Source organism: Podarcis tiliguerta (genome assembly GCF_965153285.1).
Source record: "Podarcis tiliguerta genome assembly, chromosome: 2".
NCBI lineage: Eukaryota > Metazoa > Chordata > Lepidosauria > Squamata > Lacertidae > Podarcis > Podarcis tiliguerta.
Window position 1 is genome coordinate 108,572,528 of NC_139535.1, and position 18,335 is coordinate 108,590,862.

Below are 18,335 nucleotides of genomic sequence, written 5' to 3' on the forward strand. Positions count from 1 at the left end.
ATAAAGCAGATATTTTAGGGGAACTTTCATTCCTCACTACTATGAGCTGAATAAAGAGCATGAAATCCACACTCGACTCTGAGTATATTTCACTGATTAATTCATCAAATCTGAATGCAGCAGTTTTATAGGAACATAGAAAGTTGCCTTACCACGTCAGGCTATTTATTGCCCCACCTAGCTCAGCATTGCCTGCACAGCAGCTGGCAGCAGATCTTCGTGACATTCTCATAAATGTGCCTTTCCCCCAGCCAGAGTTGCCGGTGACTAAACTCATGTGATCTTCTGCATGCAACTCATGTGATCTGTCACTGAGCTTTAGCCCTTCCCATCCTGCCTAATGAACAACCATGGGCCACAGACAGGTAGATTACAACCCCAGCTGTCATGCATAGGTAGAGAGATGGGCGCAGAGATAAGCTCAGCCACTCCTGTAGGGAAAGGAGAAACAGAGCAGGTATCCAGGAAGTACACTAGGCTGCTGGTCCTTTCCTTTTCGACATCCCATGCTGTCATGGATTGGCTTGGATGCACCAGCAAACTTTTCCCCTCCTCCTAATTCACCTTCCACCTGCTCACCACCCGGCCTGATGAACCCTTTATGGAGAATTCAAAAGCTTGCACCCTACTTATTAACATTTTGGTTGCCTTGATGTGGCTCTTGTGGGGTTTTTTTGGAAATAATGTTTATTTGATTTTACAAATATAAAATTATAACAAAACAGCCACACACATCCACAGTTAGAAGATTCCTCCAAATCTTTGGACTTCCCACTTTGGAGGGGAAGGTGGGTCCTATTGTTAAATCTTTTCTACTGCATCTTTTTCAGTAGCCCATGTTTTCTAAAACACCATTAACTCAATAGTACTTGCTACATTACAAGTGTTATTGCAATCCTGCTAGTGTTTTCATCTGGTTACAGTGGTCTTCCAAGATAAATTATAAAATTTCCCCCATTCTTTATTGAAGTTTTGGTCTTCTTGGTTCCTGAGCTTTCCAGTCAATTTTGCTATTTCGGCATAGTCCAACAGTTTAATTTGCCATTCTTCTCTGCTAGGGACTTTATCTTCTTTCCATCTCTGGGATAATAGCATCCTTGCTCCTGTTGTCACAGACTTTTGTGCTTTTTCATGAGAGTCACCAGGGCTTCCTCAGCTTTTTATATGAAGCAGGCTGTGCTTGTGCCACAATGAGGCGCACTGTCACCTCGAAAAATAATCCCAACAATTTACTCTTGTGGCCGTCCTAAACACGGCTTCACATTGCAACATAGCTGTCAAACGTTTCCCTTTTTTAAAGGGAAATTCCCAATACAAACAACCTAAATAAAAGTACTGTTGTTTGTTTTTTATGCTTGTTGTTTGTTATGTTTGTGTCTGTTGGGGGTGGATTTCTGTGTTGGGGGGGTAGGGGTTTGTGTTGTGTAAATAAAATTTCCAATAAAATTTTTAAAAAATTTAAATTTAAATAATAAAATAAAGGTAAATTCCCTTATTCCAAATAGGATTCCTCGCAAGAAAAGGGAAAAGTTGACAACCATGCATTGCAAAGTGAGACTACCACTGATCCGAAAGCCGCGACCTTTCCCTGCTTAGCCCTGTTTAGGGAAGCTTTTAATGTTTAATAGGTTACTGTATTTTAGTGTTTTGTTGGAAGCCGCCCAGAGTGGCTGGGGAAACCCAGCCAGATGGGCGGGGTATAAGTAATAAATTGTTGTTGTTGTTGTTCCCGGCGCCTCCGTTCCCTCGCTAAGGTACCATCCCACCATCCTTGCGAGGCGCGAGGCCTAATCCGGCAGCAGCAAGAGCGAACTACGATTCCCATGATGCCTTCGGCTCCCGCCATGCATCGCGCCCGCTCCGCTTCTCCCCCCCTCCCCCCGCGCCAGTGTGAGGTATGGCAACGCGTTGACGACGCGCTGACGTAAGCGGAGGGGGGGGTGAGGGTTCACGGAGGCCGGAGCCGGCGTCTGTCTCTGGTAGCTGGCAGAACTGAGGCGGCGGGGAACCGGACGCGCTTCCACCTCAGGCTGCCCCCTTCATGGCGGCCCGCCGGCTCCGGGAAGTCTGGCGACTGGGAGCGCGGGGAGGGCTGAGGCCGCGAGCGCCCCCGACCGGCTGGTGAGCGGGGCAAAGGAAAGGGAGAGGAGGAGGGAGGAGGAGCCAGGGCTGGGCGCAGATTCAGGGTTGCCACGTTCCCCCTCGACAGGCGCTCCTCTGCCTCACACAGCAGGCAGACTCGAAAGGGGAAGCTGCACCCCCCCCTCAAAAAATAACCCCTCTAGCGCCTCATTCTCCATACTAGGAAAAAGACTCGCCTCTCGGCTTTCCTGCCTCCCCAGCTTGGAAGAGGAGCCAGGAGGAAGGGGGAAAGTTGGCAACCCCAAACACTCCCGTCAGAGTGCAAAGGCAACGCGTCGGAAATGGACAGGCCCCTTTTCAACAAGAGCCCAGCGGGGGGGGGGGTGTTTTGGCAGGTGCTGGTGCATATGGGGGGGGGGAGTAATAAAGGGGGAATCCGCCCTGCTGTGTATGCTCCCCTGCTTTGGCTCTCAATTCAGTGGGGTAGCACTGAGAAGTTGAGGGGAGAATAAGCCGCACAGCCCTTTGGAAGGTCATCAGAGGGGCGAATGCCAAAAGGAGAGGGGAAATGGGAAGGGGAAATGGAGGTTAAATAGATACCTATTTGCTCGCATATTAAGGGAGGAGGTTATATTGTGCTAGCAAGCCCTGAGACCTCCGGGTATAGGGCGGTATATAAAGTCAGTGAATAAAGTTATTGTGAGTTAGAAGGCCAAGGGTGGAGGACAAAGAGGTCAGGGAGGGTTGTGTCAGTAGCAAAGACATGCTCAGAGGGAGATGAAGAAGGGTAACAGGTCTGTGCAAACTGATCCACCAAATGGTCAGAGGGGATTTGGTTAATGGCTGCATCCCTGTAGGGAGCATGGGAAAAGTTGCTTACACACTGCGGTCCATTGAGGGGTTTTATTTCAGGGATGAAGCAGCAGGTGATTTGGGGGGAGGGCTGTTATTAGGAAGCCCATTCTTCCAGCTCATGACCCTAATGCTGTTTGCCAATAAATAACACAGTCTGGTGCTAGTTTGCCTCCCTCTGTTTCTGGTAGCATCCCCCCTCCCCCAAGAAATGTCTTGTTCCTTTAGCAGAATACACCTGAGGGTCACCAGAATTAAACACTGCCACCAGTGGCAATTATGCTTTTGGTCACTTATGGGTAAAGTACCCCCCTACTTATCTTTTTGTACTCACAGTTAAGGTGAGCAAATGAGTTTCTCTGTCCTCCCCCCCCCCCTTTTCAATCCATGTTTGTTTACAGAGTTGTGACTCAGTGCACAGGGACTGGTGGTTTCCTGGATCCGTTTCTCTGGAATAAGACACTCATCTTGTGTCCATGTATTGGTGGAGAACAGTGTGTTTCATATTGGTAGCTGGTGGCATTTACAACTGTGTAATCTCCAAAGAGGTACATGAAAAGGGCAGCTTAATGGAAACTTTCCCCTTAGCTTATGTAAGCATCACTTATTGGAGATGAGAACAAAGAGAGAACTTGACTTGGGAATAGTAGACTCTCTATAGACCCATGGCTTCTGGTAAGCTATCTATGGTCTTTAGGCTGAAATTTGCTACTTGTTGGCTTGCTAAAGCTTGCCAGGACTGTGTTGGCTTGAGCAGCAATGAAGCAAATAAGATCCTAGAACATAGAGTTGGCAGGATAATGCCACATCTTTGCCCTTCAAGCTGGAGAAGGTTGGTAGTGCCTGTTGCTTTAGCAAACAGGTGGCGATCCAGAGTTAAGAGCTGGTGCCCTTGCACTCTTTGGACTCCCTTGGACCAGATTTCAAGATGCACCTGGCTTTTGAACATCCTTCAATAGGACTGCTTTTCTTGGCTTCTGCATTAGCCCTATTTTGTTCAGAAGCATACAATGTCTAGATTGCAGGTAGATGTACACAGTCATGCTTTTCTATTGCTGTGTTAGCAACCACTGACTGTGGAGAATAATGTCTTGACATAATGTGCAGTGTTTGACTTCACAGAACACAGCAAGAAAGATAGGAAGCTGCCTTGGCCATGGCCTGTCTAGCTCAGTATCGCCTACAATCTCCTGGAGATTGAACATAGGACCTTCTGCCCGCAAGGCGGATGGCTCTGCCACTGAGCTATAGCCCTTCCCCCAGCATGGGGATGTTGGAGCCTGTGGAACTGGCTGCTACCAGGCTGCTAATGGTAACGCCTTTTGGTGCAAGATTTTGTTTGTACTTGATGTGAATGAGAATATGGAGGTGAGGCATGGCTTGAGACCAGAGAACATACAAGTTTGTGCACCCGCAAGTGGTGGTGGTATGTGAGTTGCCGTTCCTCAGTTTCTTTATGGGGAGTAAGTTGATGGGCTTTGAAGGGCTTTATGAGGGTTAACCTACTGTGTGCTCTGTCATCCCAGATTAAAAGCACCTGGTTTCACCAGTGGCATGTTGGATTTCCTGTGCTTTAACTTTCTTACGTAACAGTCCTATTCATAAGCACTTGCTTGGCAGCACTCCAAAATAAATGTCCCAGCTAACCTGCTGGGCAGCTATTACTGTAACTGGTCCTTGTTTTTTTCTAGAGTGTCGCTGCACTGTTCGATGTCAAATGGGCGATCCTTTTGGGCTGATTTGCCTATGAAGCATAGTCCCTTGATCTTGCAGCATGTTGCTGGATCCATTTCCTGCTTCTCAGACCTTTTCCCACCTTCACAACGCGTGCCGCAAGTTCTCTGAAAGCACTTGCCCTTGTGAAGAGTAATTGCTGGTTCAGCAAAGGACTAGCACACCAATTACTTATTTACTTTCTTCTCATTTACAGAAAAGGCTTTAAGAAAACTAAACTCCTGCTGACTTGTGCCATAAAGACACAGAGCATGATGAAATTGGGTCAAGCATAGGGCTGGGCGGTATATTGATATATTGTCCAAAACCTGGTTTGAAGGCCATATCGTAATAACAGTTTTATAGTTTTTGACCTGGCAATGTATTGTGAATCATGATGTGTGTGCCCAGCCCTAGTCATAACACTCATCCCCTTAGCCTGTAGTGGGGTGCTCCAGAAACCATACAGGTCCATTTCTTCAGTCCCCTGAGGTCATGACTGTGAGCAGCCTGTAGCTTTGTCCGTTCATGCAAAGTGTACTCGTTTCTTTCCCCTCTGGTATGGAAATTCCTCCTTCCCTGAAGAGACTTTCCGCTTGGCACTCTGAGCATTTATTGGTTGACAAGGCAGTTCAGCTGATCCAGTGGGAGGGCTTAGAGTCAATATTGCATAAGATAAGCCAGCCAGCCAGTACCCATGTGAGAGATGGAAGCTGGCCAGGGCACAAGGTAGCGCAGAGGGCTTGTGTAACCCTGTCTGATGTTTCCTTCCATGTAATTTTGAGCAAGACTTGTGGGAAGTGAAGGAGGAAATCATCCACCGCTATTTGTGGGCGTGTCTGGCAGTCCCAGTCAGGGTTCAAGCATTACACTGTCTCTGGAACAAAGCGTTTGTGACCCAAAAGCAAGATGAGAGATCAGACAGGGCCAGCCTAAGACACATACTGCCTTGTCTATGCATCCAAGTGGTGCCTCCTTCCTTGCTAACTAATGTAAGGCACAATCCAGTGGGAGGTGTTGCTGCAGAAGCCCCATTGAAATGAACAGGAGCTGTGCAAGGTTACAGAAGTACTCCTGGCAGCTCCTGTTCATGTCTTTGAGCTTTGCCACATGAGTCTAATCTGTCATTTTCAACTCTTCTGCCCTTGATAGTATCCAAAATACTTCACCTGAGGCAACAACCTCACCTTTCCCCATTGTAGGGCCATCTGTGGGATGAACTGGTGAGAACCTTCCCCCATATCTCTTAACACTGTAGATCAGTGATTTTCAACTCAGGTGCCTTGAATAATGGTCAGGGATGCCGCGGGCAACACTGGGCTCTGTTCCTCTTCCCTTCCCTACCCTCGCACTTTGATGTTGGGGAGGAAGCAGGCTTTCCTTGGACCTTACCTCAGTTTGTCAGTGTGGGTGATAAGCCATATAGTAAGTTATATTCCTTTATTTCCTTGCATATTTCTCAAATTCAGCATGGTGCAGGTTTGCAAGTTGCTTCAAATACGATGGTGGGTGGTAGTTTAAGCCTGTACATACTGCTTGGAGATTGGATGTGCATTGTCTTGGCTCTGAAAACTCAGTCTCACAAAAGTAGAGAATGCTCAAGGATTTTTTTTGGGGGGGGTAGCATTAATATAGGAGCCTCTAGATTAGCAGGGGCCTTTGTCTTTGAAAATTAAATGGTTCTAAAATCAGGCTTGTGTACTGTGCTCATTATTTCTAGACATGGTGGTATTTTTCAAATGTAATAATAATAATAATAAATAAATAAATAATAAATTATTTATACCCCACTCTGGGCGGCTTCCAACAAAATATTAAAAATGCAATAAAACATCAAACATTAAAAACTTTCCTAAGTTTTAGGAAATTTAGGAAATTATTCCCTAAGAACACAACTTCAAAAGGCGGTTTTTGGTCATGCTTCCTTGTAACTTACCTATGAGGAAACTCTCAGATTAATGCTCCTGTTTGTTTTCTGCTGGGCATTGAAGAGTGTCCCTTTGGAATTAATCTTCATGAAGGTGTAGTGAATCTCCTGACTGTTGAGTCCAGCTAATCCTGAGGATTTTTCAGTTCCAGGTACATGCCGTCCTGTGGGATTCTGATGATCCGTGCCCCCCAAGCTGTCAGCAGTGCCGATTGGGATCTTAATGCTCAGCACAGCCGGACGTTTATCAACTTTTCAGGGCCTTTCACCAACAAACGGAAGGAATATTCGGAAAGGAGGATCCTTGGGTGAGCGGTCTTGCTTCACAGGAGGATGAATGAGCTGTATTTGGGTTTAGAACAAAACTGCACCTTGCCTTCTAGTCCAGCATCTGCTTCCCACATTGGCCAACCAGATGCTTCTGGGAAGCCTACAGGGCATTGGGAGGCAATAGCCTCTCCTCTAGTTGTTTCCAAGCAACTGGTTATGGTGCCTCTGATCCAGGCAGTAGTGTATATTTATATATATGTGTAGCCAGCCATCATCACTAGCTGCCATGAATCTCCTCATCTTCTGTGAATTTGTCTAAATGCCTTTTGAAGCCGTCCAAGTTGGGGACCCTCCCTACATTTTGTGAGCGTTGCGAAGTCTTTCCTTTTGTCTGTCCTGATTCTCCCGTCATTCATCTTCATTGGATGGTATCGCGTTCTAACAGTATGAAAGAGGGAGGAAACTTGCTTCCTCAACACCATTCAGAATTTTATAAACATCTCACGTCCCATGCACTGCTTTTTATAAAACTAAGAAGCCCCAAATGTTGGACATAAACATTGTCCAGCAGCGTAGGCAGTGGCATAGGACTGCAAAGGCAAAGGGTCCATTCCTAGTTCTGTGTGTGAATCTGAGGAAGCCACTCAAACTGTGGCCATAGCCACACTTGCCTAGAAGTAGCTCTCAGTCAGTCTGTTTAGAATCAAGGTGTCAATTGTGCTGGGTTTAACCCATAACTTCTGTTTGAGGACTTTTCTTCTTTGCTCTGTATTGGACAAATCAACCCCAAGAATGAAGTATTTGTTCTGATAATAAAGTGTAGGGCATAGAATCATAGAATTGGAAGAGACCACAAGGGCCATCGAGTCCAACCCCCTGCCAAGCAGGAAACACCATCAGAGCACTCCTGACATATGGTTGTCAAGCCTCTGCTTAAAGACCTCCAAAGAAGGAGACTCCACCACACTCCTTGGCAGCAAATTCCACTGTCGAACAGCTCTTACTGTCAGGAAGTTCTTCCTAATGTTTAGGTGGAATCTTCTTTCTTGTAGTTTGGATCCATTGCTCCATGTCCACTTCTCTGGAGCAGCAGAAAACAACCTTTCTCCCTCCTCTATGTGACATCCTTTTATATATTTGAACATGGCTATCATATCACCCCTTAACCTCCTCTTCTCCAGGCTAAACATGCCCAGCTCCCTTAGCCGTTCCTCATAAGGCATCGTTTCCAGGCCTTTGACCATTTTGGTTGCCCTCCTTTGGACACGTTCCAGTTTGTCAGTGTCCTTCTTGAACTGTGGTGCCCAGAACTGGACACAGTACTCCAGGTGAGGTCTGACCAGAGCAGAATACAGTGGCACTATTACTTCCCTTGATCTAGATGCTATACTCCTATTGATGCAGCCCAGAATTGCATTGGCTTTTTTAGCTGCCGCGTCACACTGTTGGCTCATGTCAAGAGGTGCCTTGGATAAATAAGAACAAATTAAGTACCAAACTCCCTCACCTTGTGACTGCAGCAGATAAAATGCATCATATGTCCCACCACCCAAAAGCCCCCAAAGTCCTGGGCTTGAGGAAGAGGGAGGCAATGCTGCCTTGAAAGTTCTCTTACCTTTGACATGCTTTGAGCATGACTGTCAAGCTCTGAACTCAGAGCCAGGTTCCAATATTCTGCATACGTGCAAACCCAGTTGTGATTTCAGCCATCTCCCACTTGCATTCCCTCTTCTCAATAAACTCATTGGCCAGTTCAGCTAAATAATGGCTTACCTGTTCCCTGTTATGTACATTGTGTACTCTCACCATCAGGTTGTCAGTGTTATAACAGCTCTGAGGGGCTCCTGAATTAACTCTATCCTTTCTTGCAGTTACTCCATGCAGGAGATCTATGAAGTTGTGTCCAATGTGGATGAATATAAGGAATTTGTTCCCTGGTGCAAGAAATCAGTGGTGGTCTCTAAGAGGACAGGCCACGTGAAGGCCCAGCTGGAAGTCGGGTTTCCTCCTGTTGTGGAACGTTACACATCCATTGTAACACTGGTGCGGCCCCATCTAGTAAAGGTGAGCTATCATCATCATCATCATCATCATCATTTATTATTTATACCCCACCCATCTGGCTGGGTTTCCCCAGCCACTCTGGGTGGCTCCCAACAGAATATTAAAAACACGATAAAACATCAAACATTAAAAACTTCTCTAAACAGGGCTGCCTTCAGATGTCTTCTAAAAGTCAGACAGTTTGTTTCCTTGACATCTGATGGGAGGGCATTCCACAGGGTGGGCACCACTACCAAGAAGGCCTTCTGCCTGGTTCCCTGTAACCTCACTTCTCGCAGTGAGGGAACCGCCAGAAGGCCCTCGGTGCTGGACCTGTGTCTGGGCTGAATAATGGGGGTGGAGATGCTCCTTCAGGTATACTGGGCCAAGGCCATTTAGGGCTTTAAAGGTCAGCACCAACACTTTGAATTGTTCTCGGAAATGTGCTGGGAGCCAATGTAGCTGCACATTTCTGTGCTATCCAGACTGAAATCTCTTCCATTGGCTAAAATCTCTTCCATTATACAGTACATTGTATAATCAGGAGCACTGATTCCAGCAACTCGCCATGTAGAAATTTCAAATGATTAGAGTGCTTAGGAAAGAGGCCTTATCCTAATGCTGACTGATGGCACGCCTGATGCAGTCTGATGGGTCGCAGGTGAGCTGCAGCCCCAGAGCTGCAATCAGAACCAGGCATGGACACTCTTGTTCTAGCTTATCTGGATGGGCATGGACGTTGCTAGCAAAATCATTCTCTGATCTCACCTCTGTCCTTTATCCCAGGCGGTCTGCACTGATGGGAAGCTCTTCAACCACCTGGAGACCAGCTGGCGTTTCAGCCCTGGCATTCCTGGCTACCCCCGCACTTGTACAGTGGACTTCTCGGTAAGCACACATGGCTATAAAAGTGTTCTCAGGCAGCTCAGCTCCTGTTCCACCAAGGATTCATCGGTCTGTGCCAGCAAGGGGTGGGCTTATTCCTTTGAAACAGGAAAGAAAAGTGCTTGCCTGTGATGAAGCCCAAGCATTAGCCAAGGAAGCAAATGTTCTTTTCATGAGCAGAAACTGTGTGTACAGAAGGGCCAGAGCTCGAGTGTTGTGTCTCTTGGGTTCCCTTTTTGTCTCTTAGAGAGCAGGTGAGAGCCAAAACTCCTGACTTCTTAATGAGTTTGAGGAAGTTTTTGATCCTAAAGTGTGACCTTCTGTGGAGGTGTGAACACTTGCTATGGGATACTTAACCTCCTCTTCTCCTCTCAGTCTTCTTGTGCGTTCCACAGGGCAGAGATGGGTCTGTTCCTCAGCACCACCACCATTGCTGCTGCCTCTAAATCAGGCATCCCCAAACTTGGCCCTCTAGCTGCTTTGGGACTACAATGCCCATCATCCCTGACCACTGGTCCTGTTAGCTAGGGATGATGGGAGTTATAGTCCCAAAACATCTGGAGGGCCGAGTTTGGGGATGCCTGCTCTAAATAATCCCAGCTGTGTGACAAGCTCACTCTGCGCCTCTTCATGTGGTCGTCTAATTTTGTGATGCTTAAGGACTAACGAAGTAATATCCTATTTTTGAATGATGATAATGAGGCAGGGCACAGTGCCTTCCTTAAGGGTCAAATGTGGGATTGCACAAATCTCATACTCTTCCTCCAACCTTGCAATGCACCGTTGGCTCCTTGTTTCTTTTCTGTTGCGTCTCTAAAATGGTGCTGTTGTCTTAGAATAGCCGGGATAGATTCTGGAGGACAGCTCCGTCTCAGAGAAGCTCCTTAGGTTATCAGAAGATGAGAGAAATGGGGGCAGATGAGGAATTCTACTCCTCTCTGTCATTCCACACACACCCCATCTGCCTTCCTCCCCTCCCCTCCCCCTGTCTGAGACAGGGTCTACAAGATGGCACTGGCATCTTAGAGAGACTGGCAAGGTTTCTGTGGGGTGAGCCTGTCCTTGAACAACCTTACAGGTCCCACTAGGATGTCACTTGTGTCTTGTAGGATTTTTTCTCATCTATGAGTGGAAAAGGTGGGCTGGGCAGAAGTCCAGGTGTGAACTCCCATCTCTTGCCAGCAATAATAGCCAGATAATGGCTGCACATGTTGGAGGATACTTTCACCATCCTGGGAATACTGTTTCTTAACAGGCGGCTTAATGTAAACGAGGGATGGGAAGCCTGTGGCTTTCGAGATGCTGCTGCATTGCAGCTCATTTGTCATCCTTGACCATTGGCCGTGCTGGCTGGGTCTGCAGAGCTGCAGGTTTCTCGCACCTTGCTCTCGCCATTATCTGCTGATGTGCCCAGGAACAAAATGATCTCTGCCAATCACGCCTGCTGCACTTGGGGAGTTGCAAACCCTTTGGGAATATCAGCTGCAGGGCACTTTACAGAGCAGGGCTTTTCATATCTGTCACAGGAAGATCCCCCCCCCTCCCGCCCTTCCTCATATATTCACAGTACTAAAAAGTAAAGGTACCCCTGAGAGTTAGGTCCCATCGCAGATGACTCTGGGGTTGCGCGCTCATCTCGCTCTATAGGCCGAGGGAGCCGGCGTTTGTCCGCAGACAGCTTCCGGGTCATGTGGCCAGCATGACTAAGCCGCTTCAGGCGAAGCAGAGCAGTGCACGGAAATGCTGTTTACCTTCCCGCCGCAGTGGTACCTTTTTATCTACTTGCACTGGCGTGCTTTTGAACTGCTAGGTGGGCAGGAGCAGGGACCGAGCAACGGGAGCTCACCCCGTCGCGGGGATTCGAACTGCCGACCTTCTGATCGGCAAGCCCTAGGCTCTGTGGTTTAGACCACAGCGCCACCCGCGTCCCTTATTCACAGTACTAGAGCATAACATTTCCTGCTTGTTGAAGAGAGCCCCAGCTGCCCATCCCTGCACCCCACCCCCCCAGCTTTGAAAGAGCTATGAGATGGCAGACTAACGCTCTTCCTCTCTCCCCAGATTTCCTTCGAGTTCCGCTCCCTGCTGCACTCGCAGCTGGCTACCGTTTTCTTCGACGAGGTGGTCAAGCAGATGGTCGCTGCTTTTGAACGCCGGGCGGCAAAGAACTACGGTCCCGAGACCCGCATTCCCCGAGAGCTCATGTTCCACGAGATCCACCAGACGTGAAGGGCTCCCTGCTGCTTTGGTGGCCACGCGGACACTGCGCTGGGGTGTGCACTCATGGCTTCCTCAGCCCCTCTGTTTTTATCTATTTATTTCGTTTCTCCTGGTATCCTGTCTTAATTTATCCACTGGGCCTGGTGTGATGAAGAGAGACTTTTTCCTAAGGAAAGGGCCAGGTGGTCATGTTACCTCCGGAGCAACCTCTTAACTGTCTGTTTTGCCTAGTCATGCTCTTATGCTGGGTCATACATACATATTTTGTTTTGTAGGACTTTCTTTGAAGCCCTTCTCCTCCCCTCCCCCTTAATCCCCCAGTCTGTGGATCGTCTCCCATCCCATTCTCCACCTATTTTGTATGTGCCAGCATGGCTTGTCTTAGGCTGAGGACAGTGCCGAACCCTGTTTCTCTGGGGAACGGGGCAGTGGAAGCTCATAGCATGTGATCGTGTGCTCTCTTTCTGTGCCTAGTGAAGGGCCCATTGGAAATTGTGCCTCGTGAATCACTTGTTTAAAAAAAAAAAGGAAAGGAAGAAAGCCCTGACCTGGACTGCCCCTTGACAATAGAGAATAAGCATGGAGAGGCTGTACTTTTTGTCTGGCAGTCTCCTTAGCTGTTAGTGGTTGGATTTGCAAGACTCTGCTGGTTGAACGTTGGTTTGGAGGGCAGTAGCGGAAAGGCATGGCAGAGGGGAGCAGGCAAGCAGTGCAGAGTGGCTGGTGTCTGTTACTGAGGGTGCTGGTAGACAGAGGGTGCTCTGCAGTTGTTGCTTTCTTTGAGGCTGTGCGAAGCTAACGTCGTACTTGTGCTGAAGCATCAGGCTGCAATTGTTCTTCCTTGCCCAAACAGTACCATAATCTCTGTTCATCACTAGGCTATCTAAGGAAGATTAGCATCCAGCCAGCTGCCCCGTGTCTTCCTTTTGGTTGATAGAAGAGTGCAGAGTAGCAAAAGATGTGTGCCAAATAAAGGGCCAAGGGGGAAATATGGCCCTCTAGGAGCCGGAATAGTTTTAGAAATGTTAGAAGACACACTCCAAATGGGTGCACATTTGCGGTGGGGGGAAGAGAGAAAGGAAGCAGAATTACTTGCTTGTTGGGAGTTGAACCAGAGCTTTGCAGAATTTCAGATTGCTGTGTCCGCCTGTTTCATTAAAACCCATGTCCAACCATCTTGAAACGTCACCTAAAACCCAGAGGTAGGTGTCTTGGTTGCGGCCTTTTGAAATGCCGTGCCTACGGCATCTTTGGGATTATTGAGATAATGGGTTGCACGAGCCTGCCAGCGCTCACCACAGCACCATAGCTGCTTTCTGCTTTGCATTATGGGAATGGAATAGAGCATTATCAGGCTGGGGGCTGCTGCTTTGAGGACAGGACTTCCACCTGGTCCTCCTTCCACCAAATATTTCCACACAGGGAGAGTGACTATGCCTTGTGCAGCCCACTTGTGATGAAGCGCCACCTGTGGGGAGTGATTAGCATGCCACTGTCTCCAGCTGGCTTGTGGGAAGGTGCTTAGTTGGGATGTGTATTTGGAGTCTTGCAGAGTCTTGGCCCCATTGAAAGCTGCAAGTTGAGACCAACCATGCCTGCCCAGCAGCTGTTCCTGAAATTGCCTCTTGTTCCCATGACCACCATTGTGGGTCTCCCCAAACCCCACCCTGCACTCTTCCCCGGTGCAGACATCCATTTGTGTTGCCTATTTTGCTGTAAACTCGGTACCCTGTTTTGAGCTGGAAAAGGAGTTTACCTACGTTTAGACGCACATTTTGCACAAGCGGTGTGGACACAAACACACGACTGCTGGGGTTGAGCCTGGGGTATTCCAGGCCCTGTTGCTTCCAAGTTTCAGGTGCCAGAGTGTTTGTGCGCCTGCTTTTATGAAGATGTCACGTTGCATAACATGGGGTGAGAGTGATCACTATGTTTTTCACAGATTCCCGTGGCTCTCTGTTCAGCGGAAGGAGGAAGATAGGTTAAAACGGCAGGTTGAGGGAAATAAAGCAGGTGGATGAACCTTGGGCCTTGCTTTGTTTGTGCCCCTTGAGCAGCCAGACCACCCCACTTGCTCCAATGTGAGGTGTAGATCTGCTATACCTGCCCTTGGAGGGGTGGGGCTTGAAGTTGGCTTTGTAACAGAGCCTTGGCTTACTTGTGTTACAAGTCCTTGCTCTTTGAGGTTTCCTCTTCAGAATCAGGATCCCTGGACCAGTGATGGGGTCATGGCTAGAAGCCTGCCACGTTTGGGTAGCGGGAGGCATATGGACCATTGGGAACATGACCCCTTCTTTCTTCATAAAGTTGGGGGTGGGGGTGGGGAGCCTGCTGTGGCATAGATACCTGAGCAATCTCCTGTCGATGCTGCTAGGTGTTGCCCATTGTACAATGGACGGCTTCCTTTTTTCTCTGACCACGGGTTTCATGGCTTCGCTTTTCCTCTAAAGAAAGCAAGAACAGTTTGGGCTTCTATCCCAAATTTACTCCGTTGCTATCATTGTAATGGCTCTGGAAACAACCACCCACTTCCTGTGCTGAGCTAGCAACCCGGTTTTGGAGGCAGCTCCCGCGAGTCAGTCCAAAGGCTTCTTATTTGGTTTTGCATACCAATTGGCTCCGTGCAGTTACCCTGCGATCGCCCAAACTGTATAGATTTGACTGTACAGTTGGTGTCCTTTGCCACGATGTTCCCTCGACAACTCTCCCCAAATCTTTCATTTGTAAAGGTGGTCTTTCCTTCCCTGCTCCCAAAATTGCCAGCTTTTACCGACCGAAGGGGGCTTGTTTCCAAAGAACATCCTCCTTCTATCTTTCTGAGCCGCTGAAACTATTTACTTGCTCTTTATCCCAGTTTCTGCTGTTATCCTGTAAGAACAAACAGGCTTGCTCTATGGAATGCATACACAAGGCAGCGATCTTTTCAGAGTCCTCAGGGAGGAAAGGCTCGCATTTCTAAGACCTGTATTTCCAGAATGCTTCTCTGAGCAAATAGTTCCTTTAGTAATAATAAAAGGCAATAAGCGCTGGTAAGGAAGCCGCTCCGAGAGGAAGTCATTAACAATAGCACGCTTCTAACCTGCTCTGCTAAGCATGTCCTGTGCTATATTCATGAAAAACAGTCACTTTAGAACGCCACCTTCCTACTTGGCTGCCCTTGTTACATCTGAATTTAATGGAGGTACATTTGGGTGGGCTGGCAGGAATGTTTTATATTTCTATCCATGCGTTTGGGAACCTGCCCTTGCATCCAAGTCTGGCAAAGTGACCAGCGTGGCACAAGGGCTAGCGCACAAATTTCTCTGTCTACACACGTTCAGGAAGAACCAGCCTGAACTCTCACGTTTACACGAGGATCGGTTGCATAGAAGAGGGACTGTGATTTCAGCTGGGAGAGCCCTGGCTTCAAATCCCGTGCTCTGTTTGAAGGTGATTTGGGGTCAAGTTGGCTGTATATACCTACCATAAAATCTGGATTTGCGGATACAGGGAAGGATTTTTAAAGCTAACTAAAGCGTATTTCAGAAATACTTCTGTGATATTGGCGCCTGGACTGCCTGGCAGTATCACGACAGTTGCTGCTTTTTGCAGCCTTCGCCAATAAGATGAGCAATCTTATTCATGCTTACTTGGAAGTAATTACTGTTGAACTTGGTGGGACTTACTTCTGTGTAAATATGGTTCAGCCACTGTGCCAGAGGCTGGGGGACGTAAGAGGCTTTGAGTAGCACAAGGGACTTGTAGTTATCGTAAGTAAGCCTACTTTCCACTGCAAGGGGGTGGAAGGCGCATTCACAAGGGGAATGAGAGAATCCCATTGTCTCCATTTGCACAATTTATTCAAATCACAAAATTCTTTTCTGCTGGGAGGAGGGAGAAGGAATGATGACATGGTAGCAGCTTCATAGCCCAAAATGTATTTCCTCCTTTGCTTCTAATGCAGAGACCAACTGCTGCTCCGCAAAGCTGGTTTCTTCTTGACCGTGCTGCCTGGACTCTAACCTTCAGAACAATGCTGCCAGGACAGAGGCTAGCTTTAAAGTGGGTTCCTTTGGCGCAGACTTCTGTCCCAAAAGTTTGCTGCATGTTGCGCTTCAAAGCAATTCCACCATTGCCAAGCAAAACAGCAATGCGTCTTGGTTCCTGAGCCTCGTGCTCACTGTAGTCCTCTTCTGCAGCTGTGAATGGAAACTCTGAAAGAAAGGTGCTCCATGTGTGTAGTGATTCTTAAAGCATCACTTTAAATGGGCAGCCTTGCATTTAGGCATTTGCCAAGCAGGGATGAAGCCCGGTTCACCAAGACATTATAAGGCACCAAGGAGAAGGAACTAGTGGTTCTGTTACTTTGAATCATCGTGACCTTGATCCGTGATTTAATGAATTGTGTTTGCTGCAGTCTGTGTACCACACTCCCTTTAAAATGCAAGAGCTAAGATAGTTCATGGGGCGTATTCTGCTGAAGGTTGTAGTGTTCAAGTCCCATGCAGAGGACAGAAATGTTAAGGCCCTGCTAACTTCATTTGTAGTGGAGAACATAATTCTTTATTGACACCAGACGTACAAGCAGATAATGTATCCTGGGTTGATGCTTGTTTAATGTTCCAGGTTTCTTGTCATTACTTACTCAGCTTTTACATTCTTAACAAGAGCTTTGCCTTCATTGGAGTCATTTTGGCCCTTAAAACTATATCTACTGCAGAAAAATCAGCAATGCAGTTTGTTGCTTGTGTAAGGATCTTCCTTTAGAGAGATCAGGTGGTTCTCTATCTACTTTTATTTCACTTCCCCCTGCCTGTCCCCATGAACCTGGACTTTTAAGCCTCTCTGGGCACCTCATGTTTAAACCTTGTACCTGCTGCTCCCCTCCAGTCGGCAAAGCGATTGTGTCCTAAACATTGCAGTGCCTTCTGCTCCTACCTGTATTATCATCAGGGCTGCAGCTGCCTCGTGCTACTTAGCCTGGTATGTGCTACCTCAGCTTGTAAGAAAGGGGGGGGGGGTATTTCCAGAAGAAGGAAAGGGGAATAGAAAATGAGATTATGCACAGTAAGAGGAAATCATCATTGTGTTCTACCCTTTAACTGTGAATCTTATTTGATAGCTGCAAAATCTGTCCAAGAATGTTCAAAGACTGAACCAATCCCAAGAGCATTTTTATAGACCAATAAAAAAAAGTTTGCAAAAAGGTACATGTGGGACTTGACTATTTAAGATTTTAGCTACATTGTCGATTTTAACCTTGCATAGTTCTTCAGGTAGAATGCATATACTTTCCGCAGCTGGATTTGCCTGATAAGTATTTGGTACCTATTGCATCAATATTCTTTGAAAGCATAGGAAATGTTATGCTTCATCATTAGTGCCTAAGCCAGAGCTTTCCAAACTGCTTCGCAACATGTTAAGTGTGTCGGCTGCAATGTGTAGGTGTGTTGCATGAACGCTCCCCACGCTCCTCCCAGGGCTGGAGAGGGGTTATTTAAACCTTGGTTTGCTACTAAAACTTGAATGGCTGTGTCGCGAAATGATGCATGTCTAAAAAAGTGTCACCAACATGGAAAGCTCTGGCTTAAGCCTTCAATTTAGCACAGAATGCATGGCTGCTGAGTGTATGGAGAGAAGGTTGGGTATAAGGGTTGGGTATAAGCCTAGTCTGGCTTATATACATAGGGCTGTGCTTTACAACATGGGTGGTGACAACTGGCAATACCTATAGCACAAGGTCAAAACAAACACTGAACATGGAAAGGCAGAGAATGGTGTAATTGCAAAACTATGGAGTACAACATCCCCATCCCCATCCCTCTCTGAGTCCTCAACTAGGTCAGGACCCAGAACTGTCAGGCATGGCAAGATGCAATGTGGGTTCTACCTTCGAAAATTCTGGTGACTATGCTGCTGCTGCAGCAGATGGCAAATCACAACAGCTATGTTCCCCCTAATAGGTATTTTTTTCAAAAGGAAAGGTGACTACTGTCTTTTTCCGTAAGACAGTATTTTTTCCTTAGAAATAGTAGCCAAAAATTGTGGGTCGTTTTATACATGTATAGCCGGGGGGGGGGGGGGTTGGTGATTGGTGTCAGCAGGTAGCGGTGATTGGGTGTGTGATTGGTTGTTGTGGCAAGGTCTGCTGACAACTGGCTGCGGCAATTGGAAGTTGATTTATGGCAGCGGTGAGGCGTGCGTGCAATCAGCTGTGGTTGCGTTGAGCGGGCAGGTGGGCTTTTGGTGGAGAGCGTGCAGACCATTGCTGGCCGCGACGATGCATGCGATTTGCAGTGTTGGGCAGTCTGTAGAGCGATTGGTGGCAGTGACCCCCCCCATAGCTCCATAACTCTGGGCAATC

The 18,335-nt window shown here is 47.5% G+C and overlaps 1 protein-coding gene across 1 annotated transcript; it reads left to right on the top strand.

The window, feature by feature from the left end:
- The first annotated feature begins 1,936 nt into the window (after positions 1-1,936).
- Positions 1,937-17,177, top strand: COQ10A (coenzyme Q10A). Its single transcript, XM_083428045.1, has 6 exons — positions 1,937-2,121; positions 6,721-6,882; positions 8,716-8,908; positions 9,674-9,775; positions 11,834-12,045; positions 13,935-17,177. The coding sequence occupies exons 1-5, from the start codon at positions 2,042-2,044 to the stop codon at positions 11,999-12,001; spliced, it is 705 nt and encodes a 234-aa protein (XP_083284171.1). The 5' UTR covers positions 1,937-2,041; the 3' UTR covers positions 12,002-12,045; positions 13,935-17,177.
- The last annotated feature ends 1,158 nt before the right edge of the window (positions 17,178-18,335 follow it).